The sequence below is a fragment of the Oryctolagus cuniculus genome, chromosome 19 (genome assembly GCF_964237555.1).
Source record: "Oryctolagus cuniculus chromosome 19, mOryCun1.1, whole genome shotgun sequence".
In the NCBI taxonomy this organism is placed as follows: Eukaryota; Metazoa; Chordata; class Mammalia; order Lagomorpha; family Leporidae; genus Oryctolagus; species Oryctolagus cuniculus.
This window is the reverse complement of record NC_091450.1, coordinates 19,095,977-19,122,596: the sequence shown is the minus strand read 5'-3', so window position 1 is coordinate 19,122,596 and position 26,620 is coordinate 19,095,977. Positions and strand designations below refer to the sequence as shown.

The following is a 26,620-nucleotide window of genomic DNA, read 5'->3' as shown; positions in this document are numbered from 1 at the left end:
TGAGGCTAGGCTGCTTCCCGGCTCCCTCCACTCCTGTTTCGTTTTCTTCTTCCTCCGGGCTGGGGCCACCCCTCCCGCTTTCTGCCTCCCAAGGTCATGTTGCTATTCTGTCCTCTCCAGTTCTTTTTAGACTGGGCATGGGATTTTGAAAACCCTTCAAGGTCACTCCAGTGAGGTGTGGGGAGGGAGGAGAACTAAGTCTGTGGGTTCACACCACCACTCTCTGGGGGCAGTTCCTCCCCTCCTCTACCCTCTTTCCCAAAGAAGCAATAATGGTGGTAAAGGACTTTGGTGTTTTTTTGTTTGTTTGGTAATAGACTTTTATTATGTGTGTCCTATATGTTCAGGGCTTTCTGAGAATATTAATGAATCCTGATCAAACCTGCGAGGTAGGCAGAATCATACGAGAGCTTTTCACCTGAAACAACGATAGTGCCCACATCTGAAGGGTCTTCAACAAGTTCATGGAAAACATGCATTGTGAAAAACTATATGCGGGTTTCTATTTTTTTAACACAGAAATAAACTTAACTTTTCATTTTCCATGAAGATTTTGGAGGACTCTCATATGTGACCTAAAATAAAAATGATACTAAATGATAAAGTATGCCGGGCTGGCGTTTTTCCCATGACCTTGACCTGGATCATGAACATCAAGTTCTTCCTTCACGTGTGTCCTGAGCACACGCTTACATGGCTTCCTGGGTGATCCAACACGAAGGGGAAACTGAGGCACAGAAACCTGAGGAATTGGTGAAGGTCCAGCAAGTGTCAGATTGGATTTGAATTTGGGTTCCTTACTCCGGAGCCTTAGCCTTGGTGCTGAGCTGCTCTGTGGACCCCTCTCTCTCATGGGTGGGCACCTGCTCCGGCAGTCTGCAGTGAGTTAGTGAGTTAACAAGATGGACGTGAGGACAGGTCCACTGAAGCTGGCCAGATAAGAACCGGGTCCCTAGGGTGAGAAGGAGCATGATAGGCTGTCACTGTAGCCTGCTGGGAGGAGCCGCAGGTGGTGCCTGCACTTGGCCCCGCCTCCGGAAGTGCTCGTGAGCACCAAGTGACCCCTAGGATTGAAAGGGAGACCACAGGCCGGCGCTGTGGCTCACTAGGCTAATCCTCCGCCTTGCGGCACCGGCACACCGGGTTCTAGTCCCGGTTGCCCCTCTTCCAGGCCAGCTCTCTGCTGTGGCCAGGGAGTGCAGTGGAGGATGCCCAGATGTTTGGGCCCTGCACCCCATGGGAGACCAGGAAAAAGCACCTGGCTCCTGGCTTCGGATCAGCGCAATGCGCTGGCCACGGCAGCCATTGGAGGGTGAACCAACGGCAAAGGAAGACCTTTCTCTCTGTCTCTCTCTCTCACTGTCCACTCTGCCTGTCAAAAAAAAAAAAAAAAAAAAAAGGAGGGGGGGAACCACAGCCAGCCCTGACTGGCACTGGCTCCAGGCTGAGGGCGACTTTGACCAGAGGCTTTGACCAGAGACTCCACATTGTGTCCTGGAACTGGCAAAGGCGCCACTTAGCTGGGCCCCTCTGTCTGTGGCTGGGAGGCCCTGGGGCACTGGTTCCTGCTCTCCTGATCCCACAGAGGCCGCCCTGGGAGCCAGGCATGCAGGAAGGGCACCGGCAGGCCCCACACTCGCTGCTCCATGAACCACACCGCATGTAGCCCTCACTTGTGCTCTGCAGAGTGGTGGCACCTCCCCATCGAGGCTCAGCGCACCAAGTGACAAGGCCCCGCGACCAAGAGTCTGATCTGGAGATCCACCTTCTGCAGCCCTTGGAGCAATTTTCTCTTCCCTGGAGGCAGTGTGGCAGCTGGGGCCATCGCACAGAAGAGAGAACTGAGGCTGCCTTAGGCCTTAGGTGTCAGTCTGTACAGGCTACTATAACAGAGTCCTGTAATCTGGGGGCTGGGAAGTGCAAGGTCAGAGTGAGTGCCTGGTTAGGGCCCAGTTCCTGGTTTACAGATCGGCACCTTCTGCGTTCTCCTGGGGTGGGAGGGGTGAGCAAGCTCCCTGGGACCTCTTCGTGCAGGACACACTCCAAGTCCCAGTAGCATTGCCCTGGGTGTGTGGATGTCAAACCTCTGTGTTTGCTGGAGGCACGAAGCCGCAGGTGGTGCCTGCACTTGGCCCCGCCTCCGGAAGTGCTTGTGTCCATTAGAGAGGGTTGGACTTGGCCTGACACAGGTGCTCCCCATCCGGAATCACTGCTGTCCATCACCGCTGCCCTGGATCCCGTGTTAGGTTTGGTGCTGACAAAAAGATGTTAATAGCAGGTTCTGAGCACTCAGGTGGCTTGAGTAATTTTAAAAAGTTATTTGCCTATTTGAAAGGCAGAGTGACAGACAGAGGGAGAGAGTGATCTGCTGGTTCATTCTCCAAATGACCACAACAGCCAGGGCTGGACAGGCCAAAGCCAGGAGCCTAGAACTCCATCCAGATCGCTCATGTGGGTGGCAGGACCCAAGTACTGGAGCCATTGCCTACTGCCTCCCAGGGTGTGCCCTAGCAGGAAGCTGGCATGGAGGTGGAGTTGGGACTTGAACTCAGGAGTTTTGTGGGTGACCCCCAGGACCCCAAACAGTGGCTTAACAACCTGTGCACAAACACCCCCCTTCAGCAGCCTCTTTGGTAAGAGTACTGACTCCGTTCGTTCATGGAGGGTGGGGCCTCTGTGCCCAGCGACTCCCCTAATCCCGCCCCCCTTCTGACCACTGGTGAATTTGGAGGTGTGTGGGACATGGACGGACATCCTGACCACTGCTGCACTGATTTCTCTCACAAGCCTGTCTTTGGTGTCCATGATTCCTTGCAGGAATGGGAGAGAGCACAGGAAAATTCTTAAAAAATAATCAGGAAGGGGCCAGTGCTGTGGCATGGTGGGCTAAGCTTTCACCTGCAGGGCCAGCATCCCATATGGGCCCCAGTTCAAGTCCCGGCTGCTCCTCTTCCAATCCAGCTCTCTGCTAATATGCCTGGGAAAGCTGTGGAAGATGGCCCAAGTGCTTGGGCCCCTGTACCCACAGGGGAGACTAGAAGAGACTGCTGGCCCAGCTCCAGCCATTGTGGCCATTTGGGGAGTGAATCAGCAGATGGAAGATTTCTCTCTCTCTCTCTCTCTCTCTCTCTCTCTCTCTCTCTCTCCCCCTCTCTCCCCCTTTCAAATACATTTTTATAAAAATTCTGAAAAACGTCAGGGAGCATTGAGCTGAGGACGCAGACACGTGCAGGAGTGACGGGGACAGTGCTGCTGGTCCTCGGCGTGGGTTCCTGACGCCAGTTCCCCAGTTCAGTCCACAACACCTGCTGAGGCCCTACTGTGTGCCCGGCGCTGCCCTGGGCACTGTGTGTCCAGGGAGGCACAGGTGATTAATCAAGTCATTCCGGGAACAAATGTGTGACAGAGACAGAATCCAGGGAGCTGCCAGGTGCAGCCGCAGGGACCTACTGCAGGCTGGGAGGGCAGGGGCAGCCCCCTTGGGAGGTGACTCGTGAACTTGACCTGGATCTTTGAGGCTGGCAGGTTGGAGCAGAGAGTGTGGGAGGTGGGAGTTGAGGTGCCAGAGGGAGAAGCCTGGTTTTCCTGTACTGCAGGCCCATCTGCTCACAGGTTCTACTTTTAAATTGCCATCTCTTTTCAGGGTGAGGGAGAGGGCTGGAACATGCCCCCTGGGGCCCAGCACAAGCCCCAGAGTAGCGCTCCCTCCCCAGCTCTGGGGAAGAATGGTGCAGAGAGGAGGCTGGGCAGAGAGGAGGGCTCTGGCCGGTAGAGAGAGCAATGGTTTAGCGTGTGGGTGCTGGACCTGGATTCAAAACCCGCTTCTGCCAGTGCCATTTCCCCAGGCCTCAGCTTCCTTGTTGGTCCCGTGCCGGCTGCACCTGTAGTGAGGCTTGATCTGGACAGTGCATGGGAGCACCGTGCCTGGAGGGGACAGGTTCAGCCACTGTCAAGGACCGCGAATTGGTCATGCTCCCATTTGGCTCCCAGGGGGTCTGGAACCCTCTGGCCACCTCCGTGTGGAGCGTTAGGTAGAGAGCCACATTCTGTGTGCGTTGGAGGCTGTGTCCTCCCTCTTGTTTGGCCCCAAGGGTGTTGGTGGCCCTGCAGGGACATGGCCACCTCCCTGTCCCCAGTCCCACCGCAGCCTGGCACCAGGAGGAGGAGAAGCAGCGAGCCTGCCCCGTTCTCAGCCTAGCTCTGTTTTCTCCTTTTATGGTCAGCCTGCAGGCCTTCGGCTCCCCAGCCAGGAACCAGGAGCTTGTGTTTGGAATCAGGGCCAAAATAGCTGGTCTACAGGGAGCCAGGCACCTCCTGAGAGCCTCAGGCGGCTGCTCTGCAGGGGGGGGCACCATGGAAGCCCCTTTTTGTTCTCAAAAGCGCACCCCAGAGACCCAACTCCCTTGTGCAAGGCAGGACCCTTTGCCCGTAACGTGAGCCTTGGGGCAGCTCAGCCAGGGGGCGCCCTGCTGGTCTTTAAGCTTCCTGCTGGGGCTGCTCTGCCTTGATTTCCCCCGGGGACCCCTACATGTCCTTCCCAAGACAGCTCAGGTGCCCCCTCTGTGGGGACAGTGTCCTGGTCTCTTGGGGGAGGGGGGTGTCCATTGCACCCCCCAGCTGTGGGTCCTCTCCTGGCCTGACTGCCATCCTGGGACAAGGCTTGGTGGATCCTGATCGACTTGAGTGTTTGTAGTGCTTGGCACATAGCAGGGGCCTAGGACTCGGGTGCTGAGTGAATCTGTGAGTGTATGAACCTGTACTTACCATGGCTTCTGCCTTGACTGTCTCTCAGAGAGACAGACAGACAAGGAGGGGGTGAATGGAGAGGAAGGGGGCAACAAGGGTTTGCTCAGCACCTGCTGTGCACCCAAGTTCATTGTGGCGCCAAGTCAGGCACCACAGGCCTTGACCTTCAGGGGTTCACGGGCAGGTGGGAGTAGCATTAGAAAGGGTTTCCTAACTGTTGGGACCTTGCAGGCTTGTCTGAAGTGTAAGAAGTCAGGTTGTATAAAATTAACTATATTTTTTACAAAAAAGCTTTAGTGTGCTGTAATTTGGTGTCGTGAGTTAACCCGTTTCTAAGTGTGTCGTGTACCCTGTGCTGTTTGCAGTCACTGCGCGGTCCCAGTCCCAGCCCCCTCTCACTACCTGGTCTTCCCGTGCCGGACGTGTCCTGGGATGGAATCAGCTGTGTGGCCTTGGGCACGTGGTGCTTTCAAGGTCCCATCCATGTTGGAGCGTCGCTACTTTACGCCTCTTTGCGACTCAGTGCTACCCTGTGGATTCGTCTGTCCATTCATAAGTTGATGGACATTTTGCTTGTTTGTGTTTTGGGGCTATTGTTGACAATGGGAGGTTGCATAGTTTATACCAATCTGGAGGAGAATCATCGTGGACTCCACCTGCTGTATCACCGCTGGGAGGTCCCATTATCATTCCATGTGCCTGTATCTTTCTCCCTAAGAGTACTGAGATGTACACAGTTAGATTACGCTCGTAGTGAGGTTAATTTGGATTGCAGGAGTCAGGGCTCCCACTGGGCCTTGTGGCATCTTTAAGGCATGAGAGAAATGTACCTCTTTCTCCAGACATTTTTCCTCCATCTGCTGGAAGTTTGTTGTAATAAAACCTACACTGACCAACCAAAGGGAGTAGCTCCTCCTAGAATTATGCAGTGTGCAACCTGTACCACTGTCTACGGAAGCCCTGCAGGTAGAAAATGCAGTGGAGAGGTCTTTGATTCTGCTCTGGAGAGCTGTAGCGTCAGAGAAGGCATCACGGAGGAGGTGGCTCCCAAGGTGACATTTCAGGGATGGATTAGGGTATATGCCCAAAAGGTTGAAAACAGGTATTAAGAAAACATTGCATGTGAATGTTCATGGCAGTACTGATTGCAATAGCTAAATGTGGAAGCAACAATCCGTGGGCGAATGTGTCAGTCAAGCGTGGTTCATTGATACAGTGGAATGTTCTGTAGCCATAGACGGGATGAAGTCTGGTGCCTGCCTCAAAGCGGATGGGGCTCAGACCCCTTCAGCTGTGGGTGGGAGTTGGGCACAGAGCTCAAGATTCCACTTGGGATCCCTGAGCCCCATATCGGGGCGCTTGGGTTCAGGTCCCAGCTCTGCTCCCAATGACAGCTTCCTGCCAAAACTGACCCTGGGAGGCAGCAGATGAGGGCTCAAGTCGTTGGGTCCCTGCTGCCCACATGGGAGGGAGACCCAGACAGAGGTGTTTTTTTAAGATTTATAGGGCCGGCGCCGCGGCTCACTAGGCTAATCCTCCGCCTAGCGGCGCCGGCACACCGGGTTCTAGTCCCGGTCGGGGCGCCGGATTCTGTCCCGGTTGCCCCTCTTCCAGGCCAGCTCTCTGCTGTGGCCAGGGAGTGCAGTGGAGGATGGCCCAGGTGCTTGGGCCCTGCACCCCATGGGAGACCAGGAAAAGCACCTGACTCCTGGTTCCTGCCATCGGATCAGCGCGGTGCGCCGGCCGCAGCGCGCCGGCCGCGGCGGCCATTGGAGGGTGAACCAACGGCAAAGGAAGACCTTTCTCTCTGTCTCTCTCTCTCACTGTCCACTCTGCCTGTCAAAAAAAAAAAAAGATTTATTTATTTATTTGAAAGAGTTAGGAGAAGCGGAGAGGGAGAGAGAGAGAGGTCTTCCATTCAGCTCATTCACTCCCCAGTTGGCCACAATGGCCAGAGCTGAGCTGATCCGAAGCCAGGAGCCAGGAGCTTCTTCTGGATCTCCCACGCAGGTGCAGGGGCCCAAGGACTTGGACCGTCTTCTATGGCTGTCCCAGGGCATAGCAGGGAGCTGGATTGGAAGTGGAGCAGCTGGGACTTGAACCAGCACCCCTATGGGATGCCGGCACTGCAGGCCCCCAGACTGAGTTTTCAATTCCTGGTTTTAGCCTGCGCCGTCCTGTCCACTGTGGCCATTTGGGGAATGAACCAGCAGATGGGCACTTGCTCTCTCTTTTTCCTCTCTCCTTGCCTTTCAAATAAAAATGTCAGGAATAAAGTCTCTCTTACAAAGAAAACATTCTGCTAAGTGAAGGAAGCTGGACCCAGAAAACCACGCACTGCGTGATCCTGTTCATGAGAGCCAGCTGGAAGGGGGGCACCACAGAGACGGAAAGCAAGTGGGTCACTGCCAAGGGCGCGTGGTGTGGAACTCAAGAAGTGGTGCTTGAGCCATGGTGGTGTTGAATGATGGGCTTCAAAAGTGGCTGATTTTCATGTTAGGTGAGGTTCATTTCCATTCAGAAGAGAGCGTGTGGAAGAGGCAGGAGAAGAGGTGGCAGGGCTCAGGGCAGAAGAAACAGCTACTATTCACGTAGGAGGGACTGGGCTGCTTTGTACATGCAGGGAGCAGGGGAAGGAATCCCAGGGCCCCAGGCGGTGGTGGTCCCTGTGCTCCATGTGGGTCACGGAGCCAGCTTCTGCCCGTCACCAGCCCTCTCTGCTTCCCACGATTGCCTCTCCGCTGGGACCGTCCCAGGCCAGAGGTCTCCTAGCAGCCCCCAGCACAGAGCTCCCCACCCCACCCCGAGCTCCCAAGCCCTCCTCTGGAGCCCGCTCCCTCTCCTGGGGGTGGGGGCTGGGCATTGTGTGCCTCTCTGCAGCACTGGGAAAGCGCAGTCCATTTCCACGCGGTCTTCCCCTCTGGGTGGACGTTGATGGCACAAGCAGCTGCTTGCCCCAAGGCGGGATGCCCCCTCTATGTGTTTCCCATCCGCAGGAGTGGGGGCTGCTGATTTGTGTCTGTCTCGGGGGGTGTGCTGGCGATATACAAGTTCTCTTGTGTCCTCCCCATCTTCATCCTGTAAGGTGACACGGTGCAGGGAGAGGTTTTGTGAGAAGGTGAAATAGCGCAGGGGTGAAATGCAAGCTGTGTGAAGTCAGACACTGGCTTGGAGTCCCCGCCTGCCCTGCACCAGCTGTGTGACCCTATTAGTTTCCTGTGGCTGCTGCAGCAAATGACCCTGAACTTGGTGGTTTACGAAGTCCTTGAGCAGTTCTGGAGGTCAGAGGTCTGAAATCAGGGTGTGATTGCTTCTCAGCCTCTTGGCTGTGATCAGGTGACATCAAGGTGTCATCAGGGTGGATCCTGGAGGAAGCCGGGAGGGAGGCCCTGCCCACACCTTCCCTACCCCTCACTCCCATCCCCACCCTGCCTGGCCCCGTTCTGCTGGTGGGCAAATCCAGTCTCCTCTGCCTCCTTCACTGGGCTTCTCTCCGGTCTCTGATCTCCCTGTCCTTTTTCTTGGAAGCAAGGAGACCAGTCAGTGGTGCAGTTGTCCCCCTAACCCAGGGCGATCTCACCTTGTGCCACAGTTCATCTGCAAGACCCTCATTCTAAATAATGCCACGTTCTGATGTCCGAAGAAGACATCTTTTGGGGGCCACGATGGGGATCCCCTGCACAGTGACCTTGGACGTGTGTCCCCTCCCCTCTGAGCTCCACGAGTCTGTGAGATGGAGGTGAAGCCAGCGCCCAGGATGAAAAGGGGTCACGTGGGCATGGAGGCCCCCCAGCCACGCCCCTGCCGCAGGGCAGCAGCTGGGCAACCGTTTCTCTTTGCTGTGTGGTCAGGCTGGCTTCAGACTTCCCCCTGACTGTTTTTGGTGGGACAAGGAAAGGTTCTCTGTGTTTATCACACACAGGAAACCAAAAAGGAGGAGACGGAGGGAGAGGACATTGCCTCCGTCCTCATCTGTGGTCCCTCGGACCTGATCCCCGGCCACAGCCATTGTGGGCAGTATTCTCAGTGGTTTGACAGTATTCTCATTGCAAGTGCAAGTGTGGAAGGGAGTGTACACTTGTACAACCAGCCCTGGTATCCCAGGCAGAGCCGCTCCAAGACCCCCTGCAGGTCCCTTATGTAAAACAGGGAGGAGCCTGCATATGAGCCACGCCCATCCTCCTGCAGACCTGAGGTCATCCCTAGCTGACCTCTCCTCCCTAATGCAATGCAAATGTGGGGTGAACAGTGGCCAGACAGGGTTGTTTAGGGGAGAGGGACAAGGACAAAAGTCTGTACTCTTCTTTCCTGAATATTGTCGTTCTGTGGGTGGTTGGCTTTGCTGGTGTGGAACCATCCACTGGTTCACCCACCAAAATGACTGGGGCTGGGCCAGGCTGAAGCCAGGGTCTCCCACATGGGTACAGGGGCCCAAGAACCTTGCCTATCACTTGTTGCTTTCCCAGGCACACTAGCAGGCAGCTGGATCAGAAGTGGAGCAGCTGGGACTGGAACTGCTGCCCACTGGGGACGCCAGCACCGCAGGTGGTGGCTTTAACCCCCTTTGCCACAGCGCCAGCCTCTGGTCTTTTGCTCTTGCAGGCACTGTTGTGGAGAAGAACGTGGGTTGAGTCTTTGTGTTTCCAGAGTATTCTTGAGAGGTTACAGCCCAGGAAGCCACACAAAGGTGCAGGTTGTAGGTCTCATGGGAAGAGATGGAACAGGACATGGGTAGGACCATGAGGGCCTTCTTCCCCGACTGTCCTGGAGCCCATCTTCCCACAGGTCTCACTTTGCCTCTGCTCAGAGGCCAGTCTGAGTGGCAGCCTCCTCATAGCCCGTGCCTGTGGCCCTGCTGGCAGCCCTGGCCCTAGCTTCCATATGGGTGTGCAGAGAGCGAGAAACGGGAATTAAATATCCTATTGGCTCTTCGGCTTTGTGTCCTAGGGATGTGGTTCAGTCGGGCGCCCTGAACATCCGTCTGTGGTCTGAAGGCGGAAAGAATTGCTCTGTGGTAGGCCAGACCTCCTCTGTGTGGCCTGAATCTCCCCTGACTGCTAGGCGTGGTCACTGCTGGCCTCTATGGGAGCCAGAGAGGCATAGGCCCCACCTATCCACTTAACTGTCCACCCATACACCCAACTTCTCCACCCACCCACCCATCCACCCATCTACCCACCCACCCATCCATCCTCCCAACCATCCACCTACCCATCCAACCATCCACCCATCTTTACGTCTGCCTGGGTATCCACCCATCCATCCATCCACCCATCTACCCATCTACCTACCCACCCATCCATCCATCCTCCCAACCATCCATCTACCCATCCAACTATCCATCCATCTTTACATCTGCCTGGGTATCCACCCACCCATCCATCCATCCATCCATCCATCCAAGCAGAAACTGCTCAGGCTCTGGGGGCAGGAAGTGAGGCCCCTCAGAACTCTGTCCACCTGCTGTGCTCCCCGTCCTTGATTGAGCTCTGAGTTGGAAGCCAGAGAATCTGATGGATGTGGCCCAGGGTACATTCTTACTTCTCCACTGGGGACCGGGAGAGCTTGGAGGGCAGTCCTTCCATGTACACAGTGGCAGGGTGCCACCGTGGGGAAGTCTCCTAAAAGAACTCAGCTGCAGAGGGAATGGACCCTGGATTTCCAAAACCCGAAAGTGTCCCCACACCATGTTACAGGAGAGGGAACTGAGGCATGGAGAAGTCTAAGAACATTTGTCCAAGGCCACAGAGCTGGGAAGTAGCCAGCCAGTGTGTCTGGATCCAAGCCCGTGCTCTGCCCATCGCTCCACTCTGGGCAGGGTGGTCTCCTGGGAGCTCCCAGCGCTGGTGTGGCTGCTGCTCACAGCCTCCAGGGTGAGGCAGGCTCCCGCATCTACCTGGGCTGTCTCTGATCTTTTGTCTTGGCCCCCTGTCCCCTGGGCAGTGAGCCCAGCCCACCCACAGTGGAACTCATGTGCAGAAGCCCCACAGGGGGAGGGTCTGGGAAGAGCCGAGTGCACACTCTCAGTTCTAAGCGAATTCTGATTCCGGCTTCTGCTTTGTTTCTGTCTACAGATCGGGAGGACCAGTCCATTCTGTGCACGTAAGTGGAGCTGTGTTTTATCTGTATCTGAGGTCTCACCAATGAAAGGAAACAGCCATTTTTTTTATATGTTCATCATTCCAAGTGCCCAAATGCCCCTGAGAGCCCAGAAGGGGCCGAAGCCAGGAGCCGGGAGCTCAGTGCTGGACTCCCACATGAGTGGCAGAGACCTGACTACCTGCTGCCACCCAGTGTGCGTTAGCAGGAAGCTGGAGCCGGGAGGGAGCTGCACCTCAAACCCAGGTGCTCTGATACAGGATATGGGCCGTCCCAGGCAGCATCTTAGCTGCTGCACCAAGGGCTCACCCCGGTGCATGGCATCTTCATCCACCCCATGACGCAAACCCGGAGGCACGGTAACCACCCTAGACCTCTGTATCCACTGGGGCCATAGCCAATCACATTTTAGAAATACCTGGGGAAGAATTGTCTGTATTGAACACGTACAGTCTTCTTTTAATCACCATTGTTTAAGCCATATGAAATAATAACTACATAACATTTGCATTGATATTATACATAATTTAGAGAAGATTATATCTGGGAGGATGTGGGTAGTTTCTATGTAAATACTATGCCATTTTATATAAGGGACTTTTTTAATTTAAGAGATTTATTTTGTCTATTGGGTTTTTAAGATTTATTTTATTTGAAAGGCAGAGTTACAGAGAGGAGAGAGAGAAATCTTCCATTTGCTGGTTCACTCAACCACATGGCCACAACAGCTGGGGCTGGGCCAGGCCAAAACCAGGAACCAGGAGCTTCTTCCAGGTCTCCCACGTGGGTGCAGAGGCCCAAGCACTCATGTGGCCATCTTCCACTGCTTTCCCTGGCGCATTCGCAGGGAGCTGGATCAGAAGTGGAGCAGCTGGGAGTTGAACTGGTGCTCACATGGGATGCCAGCACTGCAGGCAGAGGCCTAACTTTCTATGCCACAATGCTGGCCCCTATTTTGTATATTTGAAAGAGTGGCAGAGAGAGATCTTCCACCAACTGGTTCACTCCCCAAATGACCTCAATGGCTGGAACTAGACCAGGCTTAAGTCAGGAGCCAGGAACTCCATCCGGGTCTCCCACGTAGGTGGCAGGGGCCTAAGCTTTTGGGTTGTCATCTGCTGCCTTCCCGGGCCCATTAGCAGGGAGCTGGATTGGAAGCAGAGCAGCCAGGACTGGAACTGGCTCTCCAGGGAGAGATGCTGATGTTGCAGGCGGCGGCTTAGCCCGCTGTGCCACAACACTGGCTCCTATGTAATGTATTGAGCATCCACAGATTCTGGTATCCAGGGCGACCTGGGAACCAATCCCTGGTGGATACCAAGGGACAACTGCACCAGCAGTTTGCTCTGTGGGGAAAGGGGTGAGGACTGAATGGGAGCAGAACCTCCATCTTCAGTGGCGGAAGATGAATATATGTGCTGTTTCACAGTGAACAGTCAAGAGCTGGTGACCTAATGCCACCTGCTGTGCAGGTGTGAAAGGTGAAGCCACCTGCGGAGGAGACTCTGAGCCCTGCCACTTGCCAGAGCCGCCTACATTCCTTGGCTCGTGGTCCATCCTCCATTTTCAAAGCCTGCAGTATAGCATCTTCAAACCTCTGTCTTCCTCTGGCCCTTCTGCCTCCCTTTGGTAAGGACCCTTGTGATTTTATTGGGTCCTTCTGGACGGTCCAAGAAGTCCTCCGTCTCAAGACCCTCTGCTTCATCACACCTGCAAGCCCTGCTCTGGCCCTCCCTGGACGAGAACCTATTCGCTACAGCTGGGCGTCTTTGCAGGCCGCACTTTTCAGCCAACCCCAGGATGCGTGGAGGCCGTGTGTGAGCCACGTGTCACCTGCACAGAGCCAAACTATTGTTCAGTGAGCGTGTGTGGGGCGAGTGGATTCTACGTGGAACAGAGGGGAACAGGCAGGAGGTGCCTTGGAGCTGGCTCCAGGCTCTGTGACCCTGCACCGTGCACTTGACCTCTCTGACCTGAGTCTGAGCGAGGCTGTGAGGACGATGCTGCTCCTGCCTCCGCCTTCATCCCCACCACCCACCCCAGGAGCAGGTTCTGCTCTCTCTCGTACAGACTTCCTGTGACCATGGCCGTTGAGTACTTGACACGTGGCTGGTACAACCAAGAGGGGACCTGTTACTGCTTCGTTGTTTTCATCTGTCTCTGTCCACTGTTCAGTCCACTCACTCAGGGTACTGTCACCACTTCTCTGGGCACTGCAGCAGCCCCAGGGAGGCTCCCTGCCTCCTGCACCTGTGACTGTTTATTCCTTGCGTGTTCACTATGAGAAGTGGCGTGGTGTGGTGAGCGCGGCCTCCTGGCCTCGATTCCGCCTTCATCTCAGACGAGCTATCTGCTCTCCACTCGTCACTCAGCCTCTCTGAGTCTCAGCTTCCCCATCTGTGAGATGGGCCCAGTCAGCACCCCACAGTTGAGTGGTTGGCAGGACTAGACAAGTTATTACATTACAAGGACTCAGGACAATGCCATTGTCTCAAAGTTAAGCACGTTGCTATAGCAACCACTGCTATCTTTTAAAAATCCCTCCTGTGTTCAGGCGCCTTGAAAATTCTCTCCTCCAATGCTGAACTCCCAACCCCTACCGAAGCAGTGTCCTGTGGCATTGCAGTAAAACCTGAAGACCTTACTGTGACGGTCATTGGCACAGCTGTCCGCCGTCTGACCCAGCCTCGCTCCCTGCTGTCCCCTCCCCGCCGGCTCCCTCCCGTTCTGCTCCACGGATGCAATGCTGGCATCCATAGGGGTGCATCCCAGCTGCTCCACTTCCAATCCAGCTCCCTGCTAATGCACCTGGGAAAGCAAGGAAAGATGGCACAAGAGCTTGGGCCCCTGCACTCAAGTGGGAGACCCAGATGGAGTTCCTGACTTCAGCCTGTATCAGCCCTGGTTGGTGTGACCATTTAGGGAGTGAATGAGTGAGTAGAAGATTGCGCTCTCACTCTCTCTCTCTCGCTCTTTCTCTCTTTCTCTTTCTCTCTCTCTCTCTCTCTCTCTCTCTCTCTCTCTCTCTCTCTCTTTGTAATTCTGCCTTTCAAATTAATCTTTAGAAAAATAAAATCAGATGGTAATACACAAAGAACTGAAGCCAGGAATTGGCAAACTATGGCTGGCGGGCCGTGCCCAATTCCTGTCTGCTTTTTATAAATAAAGTTTTAGTGGTGCACAGCCATTTGCTTTAGTGCTACAACAGGAGAGCTGAGTGTTTGTGACAGAGAGTGCATCACCCACAAAGCCGACAATATTTACTCTCTGGCTCTTTCCAGAATTGGTTTGCTGACTCCTAGCTTACAAATTGGAAACATCTCGGGGCCGGCACCATGGCTCACTTGGTTAATCCTCTACCTGCAGCGCTGGTATCCCATATGGGTGCTGGGTTCTAGTCCCGGTTGCCCCTCTTCCAGTCCAGCTCTCTGCTGTGGCCCAGGAAGGCAGTGAAGGATGGCCCAAGTACATGGCCCTGCACCTGCATGGGATTCCAGGGGGAAGCACCTGGCTCCTGGCTTTGGATCGGCATAGCTCCGGCTGTAGTGGCCATTTGGGGGGTGAACCAATGGAAGGAAGACCTTTCTCTCTCTCTCTCTCACTGTCTAACTCTGACTGTCAAATAAAAAGAAAAACAAATTGGAAACATCTGATATGATTATATTTTCACGATATGGGAATGTTGACGATCATGATACAAAAAATATAGAATCACTAGGGAAGTAGAGCCATAGAAATCATAATTGCTGGTATTTTAGTGTACCTGATGTTGTTCCAAGTGTTTTTAATATAGTCACTTACTTAATCCTCATGACAATGATACAAGGTAAGATTTTATTATGCCCATTTTATAGATCAGAAAACTGAGGCCCAGGTGGTTAAATGACTTGCCTAAGGACACTTAGGTAACTGGCAGAGCAGGGATTTGACTCAGTGTAGCCCAGGAACCCCTGTGCTATTCTGCCAACTGGTGCTGTAGGGGAGGGAGACTTGCCGAGAGCAATCTTCAGAGTAAAGGCAGTGCCTGATTGGGCTTTGTGGAATGTGTAGGAGTTGGCCAGCACAAAGGCCAGGGGTCTTTGCTGGCTGTAGGCCTGGGAGCCAAGTGAGGCCTGGGGCTGGAGAGCTCTGAGGTTCAGTTTGGCTTTCCTGCCAAGGGGAGACGGAGGGCTGTGATGGACTTGAAGATGTGCTCAGTCCTGGGAGGCGGGACCAGCTGCATGGAGCATGCGATTATGCAAATGGAGGTACCCCTTGTTCTGGAACCGCTAGGAATCTCGACACAGCAGCATCAGAGCCTGAGCCCGGGGAAGGGGCCTCCTTCTGGGTGGTCCCTGTAAGTCTGTGCAGGTTGCACGCCCGGGGACTAAGCCACCACTGGTGGTCCCGTCCAGCGACTGGGATGATTCCAAAGCCAGGAGGCCCTCGCTGCTCGTGTCCAGGTCAGCCTCCAGGAAGCTGGAGCTGGGCGCCCATTTCCCTAAGAGCCAGGATGGAGGACTGGGGCGCTCGGGCCGGGAAGGCACCCCCAAGTTGGCACATCTGGAAGGCCAGAGCTACGAATGTGCTGATGCAGCCGGGGGCACATCCGTCCCAGACGCCCACAGTCCCGGAGCTCAGGCTGTTTTCCTTGGCAGGACTCCTGGGACTGCTTATTTTTATCAACAAAACTTGGAAACCGTTCTGAGCAGTCCAAGGAGGCGAGGAGCAGGTTCCCAACGTCTGTGTCCCTTCCTCTCCCTGGCAAGGCTGAGCAGGGCCATGGAGGGGGACAGGCAGGAGGCAGGGAGGCCAGGGTGGGAAACTGTGGGGAAGGGAGGGGGCGGCACTGCCGCTGTCGCTGGTCTGTCGTGGTTCTGTGTGAGCGGGTACTGGTCTTGCTGTCCTGACTCCTATCTGGGGTCCCTCTTGGCTCAGGACCACCCATGTCGATGGGTTCCCACGCTCAGAGTTTGCTCTCCTGCTTCTTCCTCTATGTGGGCTCGGCACCTGTCGGAGGTGATTCATACTAAGGTGTAAATGACTGTTTTCAAGGAGCCCTACTAAGACAAGTGAAGACTCCTAGAACACGGAGAACTCTGAAGGACTGGGGCTGGGATTTCTCTCTGTCTTCCCTCTTTCTTACCAAACGGTAGTGCAGAAGGCAGCACACAGGCCCTGGTGTTCAGTGGCTGTGAATTCAAATCCCGCTCCTCCTCGTTTCCCACCTGTGTGACCTGGAGTGATTTACTGCCATCTCTCTGCGCCTCTGTTTCCCCAGTGGGTGACAGGGACAGTTCATGAGAAGATGGATGCGCTCAGTGCGCAGTGCCTGGCACAGAGCAGGCCTGTTCCCTTTCCCCGTATCTTCCTGTCGCCCAGAGAGCGAGTTCCCAGGGAGCTGGGCTCGCTTCCAGGAGCGACTCGGTCAAACGGGGAGGAAGGGGTCCCTGCGTGGTGGAAGCAGAGGCCTGACGTTGGCTTCTGGCTGTGCCCTGGCTGTGCTGTGTGAGCTGGGGCACGTGGCTGACCCTCTCTGGGCTAGATTTCCTCTTCAGTCCTCTGTTCAGGAGCGTGGGCCAGGAGAGGAGAAAGGGGACGGTACACGTAGAACAATCCCCAAGGGGCCCCTCCCACTCCCCAAAGGACAAGTCTCCTCTTCAAAATGAAGCATCCCTTTTGGGGGGGGCTTAGTTTTTCTTCCTGGGGGAAGACGGGTACAGTGCCTCCAAGGCTCCCATTTTGCAGAGCTGCCTCTGTGGCTGGCTGAAATCACGTGGCAAAGGAGGTGTGAGACGCTTCCTGCCCACGGCCATCAGCCCCGGGGACTCACGGCGTGGGTTCCAGAAATCCAGGGCACCTGTCTCTTCCTTTCTCCCCACACTCCACCTCCTTTTTTTTTTTTTTTTTAAAGCTATGAGCAAAGTTATTCATGGGCTCTGGGCAGGGGAAATTAATTGCTGCATTTCCTAATTAGGAAGAAGAACAGAGCCTGTGCTAGCTCAGGGAACCTTGACCGACCTCAGGCTGGGAGATTTCTTTTCCAGGCTGGAGATAAGGCTCCTAGACTTTCGAACCTGAAGGGAGCTCTGAGAGGGAGAGTCCAGCGAAGGCAGGAGCAACTGCAGCCTAGAGGAGGTGTCGTGGAGAGAAGGGGGAGATGGGAGAGGCCGGCTCCTTGCCCTCCTCTGAGAGCCAGAGGCAGCGTCTGGGAGTCTCAGAAGGAACAGTCTCGGTCCCACCGTGGTGATGGTGACATCCGGGGGCTCCAAGAGGCAGCTGGGCCAGAAGCCGCCTATCTAGGAGGCCTCTTTTGTTTTATTTTATTTATTTTTAAAAAAGATTTATTTATTTATTTATTTGTAAGTCAGAGTTACACACAGAGAGAAGGAGAGAGAGAGAGAGAGAGAGAGAGAGAGGTCTTCCATCTGCTGGTTCACTCCCTAATTGGCCGTAATGGCTGGAGCTGAGCAGATTCGAAGCCAGGAGCCAGGAGCTTCTCCTGGGTCTCCCACGCGGGTATAGGGGCCCAAGGACTTGGGCCATCTTCCACTGCTTTCCCAGGCCACAGCAGGGAGCTGGATTGAAAGTAGAGCAGCCAGGACTTGAACCGGCATCCATATGGGATGCTGGCACTGCGGGGGGGGGGGGGGGCGGTTTTACCTGCTATACCACAGCGCAGCCCCCTAGGAGGACTCTCGACAAGCAATGCCCTGCGGGGTGGAAACCTATCAGCCATTTACACCTTAGCAGGAGTGACTCCAGCCAGGGTTCTCCTTTGGGTCTTGCCTGAGGGCATTCGCTAGGTACTAGATCCTCAGGGGGCCCCTTCCAGGGAGCCAACTTCAAAGCTTTTGCTGGTGGCCTTGGTCCTCCAAGAGCTGCTTAGACCCGTCCCTGGAGGCTGCCTCTTGCCTGTCTTTCCGCTTCTAACAGTGCTGGAGACATCCTCAATGCAAGCAAATCCAGACAGCGCTGTGCGTGGACCCTCCCGGGGAGAACTCTCGCTCACTCTTTTCATCTGAATCCTTGCCATCGTCACCTTTGGAGGCGTGGATCAGCGGCCACACCTGAGGCCCCGCTCAGCTCCCCCTTGCAGCCACGTGACCGTGGGCAAGCCTCAGTTTCCCCACCCAAGCCACGGAGCCCCGTGAACGCTGTTCCCCCCGTGTTTTTCAGAGGCGAGTCTGGAGCCGGGAAGACGGAGAACACCAAGAAAGTCATCCAGTACCTGGCCGTGGTGGCCTCCTCGCACAAGGGCAAGAAGGACACGAGCATCACGGTGAGTGACGGGTGGGACATGGGAGCCGTGTCGGGAGCTCGTGGGCCCCGGGGTTTTGTGCCGCCTCCCAGGGGCGCCAGGCGGGGACCTGTTGGGGTCTGTCCCCAGGGGTCTGTGTCACAGAGCGGGTGGGAGGTGCTGCCCAGCTGCCGGTTCGGTTGAGCCCGTTCCGCATCTCGGGCTGTTCCGTGCTTTGTGGCGAGTTTCACCCTGTCCCTAGCTCCTGTCCACTAGAGGCTGATGGCAAACTCTGCTCCCTGGTTGTGACAACCCCCATTGTCCCCAGACGTTGTTGGGCGTCCCTGGGATAGAGCATGATTGCTCCCGCATTGAGAGCGGGCTTGAGTCACCCTTGCCTCCATGTGTCCCATCGCTTGGGGGCTGCGGAGTTGGCTCGGCCTGTGGCCTCTTGTCCCACGCCTGCCATCCAGCACCTAGTGGCCAAGCACCTACTATGTGCCGCGCACCACTGGAACAATGCTCCAGTAATGAGTCCAAGAGATGCTTCTAGACAAACGGAAAAGAGAGAGAGCCGTCACATCATCCCACACATAAGGAAATGTCGGCACGGCGTGATGAAGGGCGATATTCTAGAATCTTCCCTTGCTGGGTCTGTCCTCTTCCTCTGGCTCTGCTGCAGCCCTACCTCATCTGTCCCGGGGGAGGGACAAGCAGTGGGCAACCGGATGTTGCTGGCACCACTGCCTTGAAGGGTTGGGGCAGGTAGGAACCAGGAGCTCTGATGATGACGGCTGTCACTGGACCCTGACATTCCAGCTCTGGCCTCAGGGCCTCGGGCACCTGGTGTGTCACCAAGGCCCTCTTGCCCAGGGGGTGCTCGGAGACCCAGGGTGGGCGCCCATCGTAGCTACAAGGAACTTTCCTTCCTCAAACCCCAGGCCCAGCATTTCCTTGGTTTCTTTTTTTCTAGGGGATGGAGGGGAGGTGGCAGCTGTTTTTAATATGTATTTGTTTGAAAGGCAGAGTTACATAAAGGGAGAGACAGAAGTCTTCCATCCGCTGGTTCACTCCCCAAATGGTCTCAACAGCCAGGGTTTGGCCATGCTGAAACCAGGAGCCTGGAGCTCCATCCAGGTCTCCCACATGGATGTAGGGGCCCAGGGACTTGGGCTGGCCCCCACTGCTTCCCCAGGCGTGTTAGCAGGGAGCTGGCTCAGAAGTGGAGCAGCCGGGATTCAAACTGGCATTCATCTGGGATGCCAGTGTCGCAGGCAGCGGCTTACCCCACGGCCCCGAGCCCAGCCTTTCCGAAGAGACCTGGGCAACTGGCTTCTAGCCGGCCACGTGGCCCCAAAGTCTGTGGGGCTTCTCCACACTCTCCCTGTCCCTGCACTGTCACACGGAGGAGCCACCTGACCCACAGCAACGCATTGCCAGCAAGGGCCGCTGCGTAACCAAGCACAGACCCGGGCTCGGCGCGCTCTGTGGTGCCAGTGGTGACAAACACCCTTCACCATGCCTGAGTCTCCAAAAACGAGAAAAGGGAGAGAACTGAGCCCAGGGAAAGGAAAGCAAAGGAAGGAAACGGAGCTGCTGCCCCCGTGACCTCGGGGCATCCAGGCTGTTTGGGGGTGGGGGGTGACGTCATTTGTTCTCCTGCCTCTGGCGCACGTGTGACAGCAATGACACTGACGTTTGTTTCGTACTGTATCATTCAACCACAGCAAGGTCCATCTCTTGCCTACGTGAGTAACTGAGAGTGTTTTCCCCGTGTGTGCGGGCGGCACGGAGTGTCATTAGATCTGCATGTCCCTGTTGCACCCGCCCGTTCCCCTAGCTCGTGGTCGAATGGGGTAGACCCCCACCCCGAGGGCCACGAGCCAAAACCAATGATCGCACTGAGATGTGTGGTGTCTGATGCCAGGGCAGGGTGTGGGGGTGCACTTGCCGCCGGCCGGCCGGGCTCCCGCGAGAACGCCCAGGGTTCTGCCCCCCGGCCCGGAAGGGGTTCGTGCAGCTCTAGATGAACCCCCACACCTTGCCCTCCGACACGTGTCCCCTAGCGGTGCCCCTGACCACAGCGACCTGGAGACGTCCGTCCTGTCTGGTTGAGCGTGTTAGGAGCTTGCCGGCTTGATGGCCAGTCAGTCAAGGGCACAGCTGTGGCATGCCTCCCTGCCCCCATGCACCTGTGTGTCCTTGTGCATGCGTGTGCTGTGTGTGTCTGTCTCCTGCATGCTGGTGGCTTGGCCCAAGGCTCCAGTCAGTCTTGGGGTTCGTGGTGCACTAGCTTTGGTGGCACGGTAAGGCCCCAGCTATGCGACACACGACCTGGTCCTGTTCGGACCTCCGCATACAGAAAGCCCTCTCTAACACAGAGCTTGGGGCCGGGCGGGAGGGGACGGGCAGGGCTAGTGTATGGGTCCCAGCCCAGTAAACACCCTGACTCTTCCACAGAAGAGTCCCACTCAGTCCGTCTTCCTTAGGTTCAGGGCAGCAGCATTGTGGGTCAGAAGGAGAGTCTGGATTCCTGCTTGGGATCTATTCCTGTGTGATGTTGGCTAAGTCACTTAGCCTGCCTGGGCCACAGGCACCCATAAAGTGAAGAGTTTGGACCAGGTCCTCATGGTTAAAGCTCTCCCGAGAGGACCTGTAGACTCCATCTGCTAGAATCCCAGGCCAGGAAAAGAGCCTTTTGGGGGAGACGTGAGGACCCCAGGGTGTGCTGAAAGCTTCATTCATCCTCCCCGTGGCCAGGGAAATCCATGGCTCCTGCTGTAAATTTCCACAAATTCCAGCCATGGCTGGCACTTGAGCTCCGCCTTGGCCTTGGCCTTGGCTTCATCATGCTCTGGGAGCCGTGGAGGAGGAGGACAGTGTCATAAAACCAGGAAGGAATTGTGGCCTCCTGCCTTCCCTCTGGGGGCAGCTGTGCTCACTGCCCACCTGGGGTCCAGGGCAAGAAGGAGAGAGCTGGGCGCACCCCCCCCCCCCCCCCCCCCCCGTCTTCCCTCCTAGACGCTTCGCCCACCCCGCCCCGCCGCCTGGAAACACGGAAAAGCACAGGCAGGCAGAAGGGAGAAGGAGGAGCTTCCCGGGGGCGGGCTTGGGGCCAGGCTGCAGCTGCCATGCCCAGGGCTGAGCTCGGCGCGGCTCATGGCTTTCCCGGCATGCCTTACCTGTTGGGCCTTCCCTGCCACCATTAATCACGTGACTGCCCTCGTGCGCAGGAGCCCCTGCAGACGGGGCTGGCGGGCTGTGTGCAGCCTCAGCTGCATTTAACCTGATGAATGGAGCTCAGGCAAATGCTTCGAAGCTTTGTTCTGCAGTTGGGTGGGGGGAGGGGAGGAAGAATTCCGGGTGGATTTTGTGTCTCCCTTACTTGTCTTCCATAGGAGACTTCAGAAAACCAAGGACAAGGGATGACTTAAAAACTGTACAATCAGGAGAAGCGTTGTGATGATTCCTATAGCAGGACCCCCAAGGACAGCAGGGCGGGTCGTGCACTGTGCAACGCCTTGGGGCTGCATTTGCCGCGAGGTGAATGCTGACCTTGGAGATGCGCAGTGTGGCGACTCTAAGTGGCAGTGACGTTACATAGATGAGCAGGTCTTGCTTTTTGAAAAAGGAGTCTTCCCAGGAGACAGACAGCCGGACTCTCCGAAAGCTTGGCCACTTTCTTCTCTTCTGAAATTCCCCAGTCAGTCTGGAAGCTGCCGTCAGTCTAAGGAGAGGGATGGAGGCAGGAGAGAATACCCGGGTTAAGGGCAGAGTCTCGTAGCCACATCGTCCAGGGCAGAACCCGGGTTGCTTTCTCCAATAACGAGATGTGGATGGGTTTTAGGGGGAGCTGGAGAAGCAGCTTCTGCAAGCAAACCCCATCCTGGAGGCCTTTGGCAACGCCAAGACGGTCAAGAATGACAACTCCTCGCGATTCGTAAGTAGCAAAGCCGTGGCGGGTTCTGGCGCAGCTGAGGGCCCCCTGGCGTCTCCCACCAACCCCCGGGCCTGCCCAGGCATGCAGGGGAACCAAGGTGTGCATCCCATCTTCAGCGCTGGGGGCCGAGGGTCTTCACACTGCCCTGGGAACCCCAGTGAAGTTAGGTCACAGATGGTGTCGCCTACTACGCTTACCGGATTATTGCAAATCAGCCTAACGCCCTCGTTAGAACAGGAAGGAGAAAGAAAATAATTCGGGCTATAAATGCGCTTTTCAGCACATAGGTGCTTAGGCCGGAGGACACAATAGCAGAGTTGGTCACTTGGGTCTGTGCCCAGAATTCTGTGACTGTCACAGATACAAGGGGCCGGGAACTGGGGGCCCGGTGCCACCAGGAGGCTGGCTGCCAGCTTAGGGGCCGACTCGGTGAAGCTCAGAGTTGTGATGGGGGCGGGGGGTGACATTCTTTTTTCTTTTTTTAAAAAGATTTATTTTAAAGAGTGACAGATCTATTCCCTGGCTTACCCCCCAACAATGGCCAGGTCTACACTAGGCCAAAGACAGAAGTCAGGAGCCAGGAATTCCATCTGGGTTGCTCACGCAGGTGCCAGGAGCCCAAGGACTCCCAGGTGCTTTAGCAGAGAGCGGGGTCAGAAGCGAAGCAGCCAGGGGCAGGGAGCGACCCCCCAGCCTTCTAGTTATAGCTCTACCTCTTAGGAGCCGTAGATCCCTGGGAAGGTCTCTCTCAGACTCAGTATTCCCACCTTGAAAATGGGCATGGCCACATGGGACGCAGAGCCGTTGCAAGACCCAAATGGAGTTGCCCTACCAAAGTGCTTTACAAGTACTCATGTTGCTCCGAGGCCTGGGGGCATCTGAGACGAGCAGTCTGGGTTTCCTCTGTCAAGCTGGCCTGCGAGAACCTTGCTCCCCCCGGCCAGCATGCCCCGCGGTGTGGGGCCGGGGTCTGGGGTCTGGGGCGGGGTGGCGCATTGCAACTTCTGTTTTCCCATTGCCAGGGCAAGTTCATCCGCATCAACTTTGACGTCACTGGTTACATCGTGGGCGCCAACATTGAGACCTGTATCCTTTGCCTGGGCCTGGGCCACTTGGGCCAACCCCCTGCACCCCCTGCCTAGGCCCTTGGGTTCCTTCCAAACAAACTGTCCTTGTGCTGGCTGACCCTCTCCAGCAGGCCTTGTGGGGTCCCCGGCCAGCACCCCCCAACTGTCTGTGTTTGATTCTGGATTGACTGTCCCCAGCTGAGTGACCACATGCCGGTAACTCAGCCTCTCTGTTTCCTCAGTTAAATGGGCATGATAACAGTACCTCATTAGATGTTGTGAGAATAAATTGAATTTATTCACATAAGCTCTTAGTGCCACACCAGGGATAGAGTAAGGACTGGATGAGCATTGGCTGTGATAGGGTCTTTGTGAGCTCATTATTTTTTTTTAAAGTGTATATTTTTATTTGAAAGGCAAAGTTAGGAGCCAGCGCTGTGGCATAACAGGTTAAGCTGCCACCTGCAATGCTGGCATCCCATATGGGTGAATCCCAGCTGCTCTACTTCTGCTCCCTGCTAATGCACCTGGGAAAGCAGCAGAAGATGGCTCAAGTCCCTGTCCCCTACACCCCCATGTAGGAGACTCGGATGAACCTCCTGGCTCCTGGCTTCAACCTGACCCAGCCCTGGCCATTGTGGCCATTTGAGGAGCGAACCAGTGGATGAAAGATCTCTCTCTCTCTCTCTCCCCTTCTCTATAACTCTGCCCTTCAAATAAATAAAATAATTTTTTTAAATGAGAAAGACAAAGTTAGAGAGAGACACGTCTTCCATCTGCTGGTTCACTCCCCAAATGACCACAATGGACAGGCTTGGACCAGACCAAAGCCAGGAGGTTCATCTGGGTCTCCCACATGGGTGCAAGGGCCCAAGGACTTGGGCCATCTTCCACTGCTTTCCCAGGCTTTAGCAGAGAGCTGGATCAGAAGTGGAGCAGCCAGGACTTGAACCAGTGCCCATATGGGATGCGGGCACTGCAGAAGGCGGCTTTCCCCACTGTGCCACAGCACCGGCCCCATCACCCCATTCTTATGGAGCCGCTGTCCAAGGCCAAATGGCGAGTCTGTGAGCAGCAGCACTTTGTAGCTGGGAAGTCGGCGGAAGCAGCACTCTCCCAGAGCAGCCCCAGAGAACTGGCAGAGCCCTCTTCTGAGACTCTGATGGCCGAGTGAGGCTCAAGGGCTGCCCCAGACACCCTGAGGGTGCCGCCAGGCGCTTCAGAAAATTCATGGAAAGTGGAATTAAAGGCAATGAATACTTTGGTGCTAAAATTTTTTTAAAACCTTCTTTTTCGCTCAATACACATTTTTAATGAACATTTTCAAGATCCCTTGTTGATGTAGATTTCAAAACTCTTTTGGCACCAAAATGCACTTCCCTCTTAACTCTGTTTCTGCTCCCTAGGGGAGGCACCCTCGTTTGCAATCCAAGCACAGTGCCGTCTCCAAAATCTGGAAAGTTCTGGAACAACTCTGGCCCAAGGGTTGGGAGGGAGACTTGGAGAAGCCTTGCTGCTCTTTAGTAACCACTAGCACTTGATGAGGCGTCTGTAGGGGGCGCCCTGTGCGCCCTTGGCACACACTATCTCAGCTAATTCGGGTCTGGGCTCTGGGAGGTGCAGATGGCTCCTTCTCAGTGGCTCCAGCTGCGTCCCAAGCCCCTCCGGAGCTGCTGCAGAGCCAGGGTTGGGGGCTGCATGGTGAGTAGGTAAAAGCTGACTTGAGACGTAGAGGCTTAGCTTGCTCAGCACGGGCAGGCTCCTGATGCCCCGCGAGGCCAGGTACCCTGTGCTGGCTGAGACCCCCATCCTGGGGCTGCAGAGCCCACCCAACCTGCCTTCCTGTCCCAGAGCTGGGCTGGCTCCTCCATGCTTCCTTTCCTGGGTAGACAGCACGTCCTAGGCATGGCGCCGAGCCTGGGGCCTCCACTGCATGCTCCCCCGCGTGTCTTCCCAGGTCTCGCCAGGCTCCTAAGAAAAGCCGTTCTCTGGCCCCATCCCAGACCTGTGGGGTCCTGTACTAGGGGGCAGAGCTGCGGCAAGCTCTCTCCAGAGAGGCCCCGCGGGAACCCCTGAGAACCGGGGTCTGATGGCTGCAGATGGCCCAAGCTCTTAGCTGGTTTGGGGGCTCAGAGAGGACAAAGTCAGCTAGCCCAATAAGGCACAGGCGGGCCTGCCTGCCATCCTGCCACATCCCGCCTGGGCTGGGGGAGATGCACCTGCTGCAGCCGCCCAGGCTCCTGCCCTTGCCCAGGCTCTTGCCCTCGCCCGTGCTGTGGCACTCTGCTGTTTATTTCCTGGGTTGTGTGTGGGGTCTCCCTCCCCTCAGTCCCCCAGAACCTCTTTTGGAATGGGGGCTACTTCTTGGCTATGTGATCCAAGCCTCCATTTCCCTATCTTGGAAATGCACACAACATTGGCATTGGGCTCCCAGCTGGTCTGTGAGAAAGTGCGTGCCAGGTACTCAGCCTCAGGATGAACAAGTCAGAGCAGGTGACAGCTCGTTTTCAGGAATAGGATCTGGTGATGACACTGGGGGCATAGCAATGGCTGTGACCCCACTACCACCCTTCCTCCCACAGTGCCCTGTAGTCCTGTCTGTGCTTTTCCTCTTGGCTCTGTTCACCTCCTTTCCTTCTATGACTGGGGTCTGCCAGCAACACCCAGTGTTCCCATCTGTCCATAGGGGTGATGACCAAAGTCTGAGATCCCTGGTCCTTGGGACAGACTTGGACCATGAGCCTGGGTGAAGCTCTTCAGCTCTCCAGAACTCTCCAAGGAGTCTCTCCCAGGCCCTGGAGATTCCTCCACCAGCAGCTGCTTTGACAGGCATTGGGGCTGGGGACACAGGGGAAGACGGATTTTGTGAGCAGACACCTGGAGCAACCCCAAAGTCCTTAACTCCTCCCAAACCAGATCTGCTGGAAAAGTCACGAGCCATCCGCCAAGCCCGAGAGGAGAGGACCTTCCACATCTTTTACTACCTGATTGCTGGGGCCAAGGAGAAGATGAGAAGTAAGTGACTGGTGAGGTTGGCTGCCTGGGGTCCAGTGTTGGCGCTTGAGAGTGATGGGTGACCGGAGCAGAGACCGGGAGATGTCTTTGGGCGGCACACGTACAAGTTCTCATCTTCAGTGAGTGAGTGTGGCTTTGGTTCCATCATCTCATTTGTTGCGTGCCCACCATGTTACCTTGTGCACATCAGCTCCAAGGAGACATTAGGTCACTCGTGAGTCATGTCCAGGTAGATGGTAGAAAGATCCTTGCCTTCGGTATCAGTGTATCCAACTTGCACATGTATAAGATGCATTCTGGGATTTGGAGAGGCAGTTGGGCTAAGCACTTCTCATTGCACTTTCTTTTTTAGAAAAATATTTGTTTTATTTATTTGAAAGGCAGAGTTACAGAGAGGGACAGAGATCTTCCATCTACTGGTTACTCCCCAGATGGCCACAATGGCTGGGGCTGGGCCAGGCTGAAGCCAGGAACCTGGAACTCTACCCAGGTCTCCCACGTGGGTGGCAAGGACACAAGCCCTGGAAGGACCAT

The 26,620-nt window shown here is 55.7% G+C and overlaps 1 protein-coding gene across 1 annotated transcript in view; it reads left to right on the top strand.

Annotated features, from left to right (window-relative positions):
- The window catches only part of MYH11 (myosin heavy chain 11), a gene marked incomplete at its 3' end in the record, with an annotated part of 111,459 nt that overhangs the window by 34,437 nt on the left and 50,402 nt on the right, over positions 1–26,620 (top strand). The window contains 5 exon segments of the mRNA NM_001082308.1: positions 10,821–10,848; positions 18,004–18,106; positions 21,912–22,004; positions 23,027–23,090; positions 25,988–26,086. Of these exon segments, the coding sequence (NP_001075777.1) occupies positions 10,821–10,848; positions 18,004–18,106; positions 21,912–22,004; positions 23,027–23,090; positions 25,988–26,086 (387 nt within the window).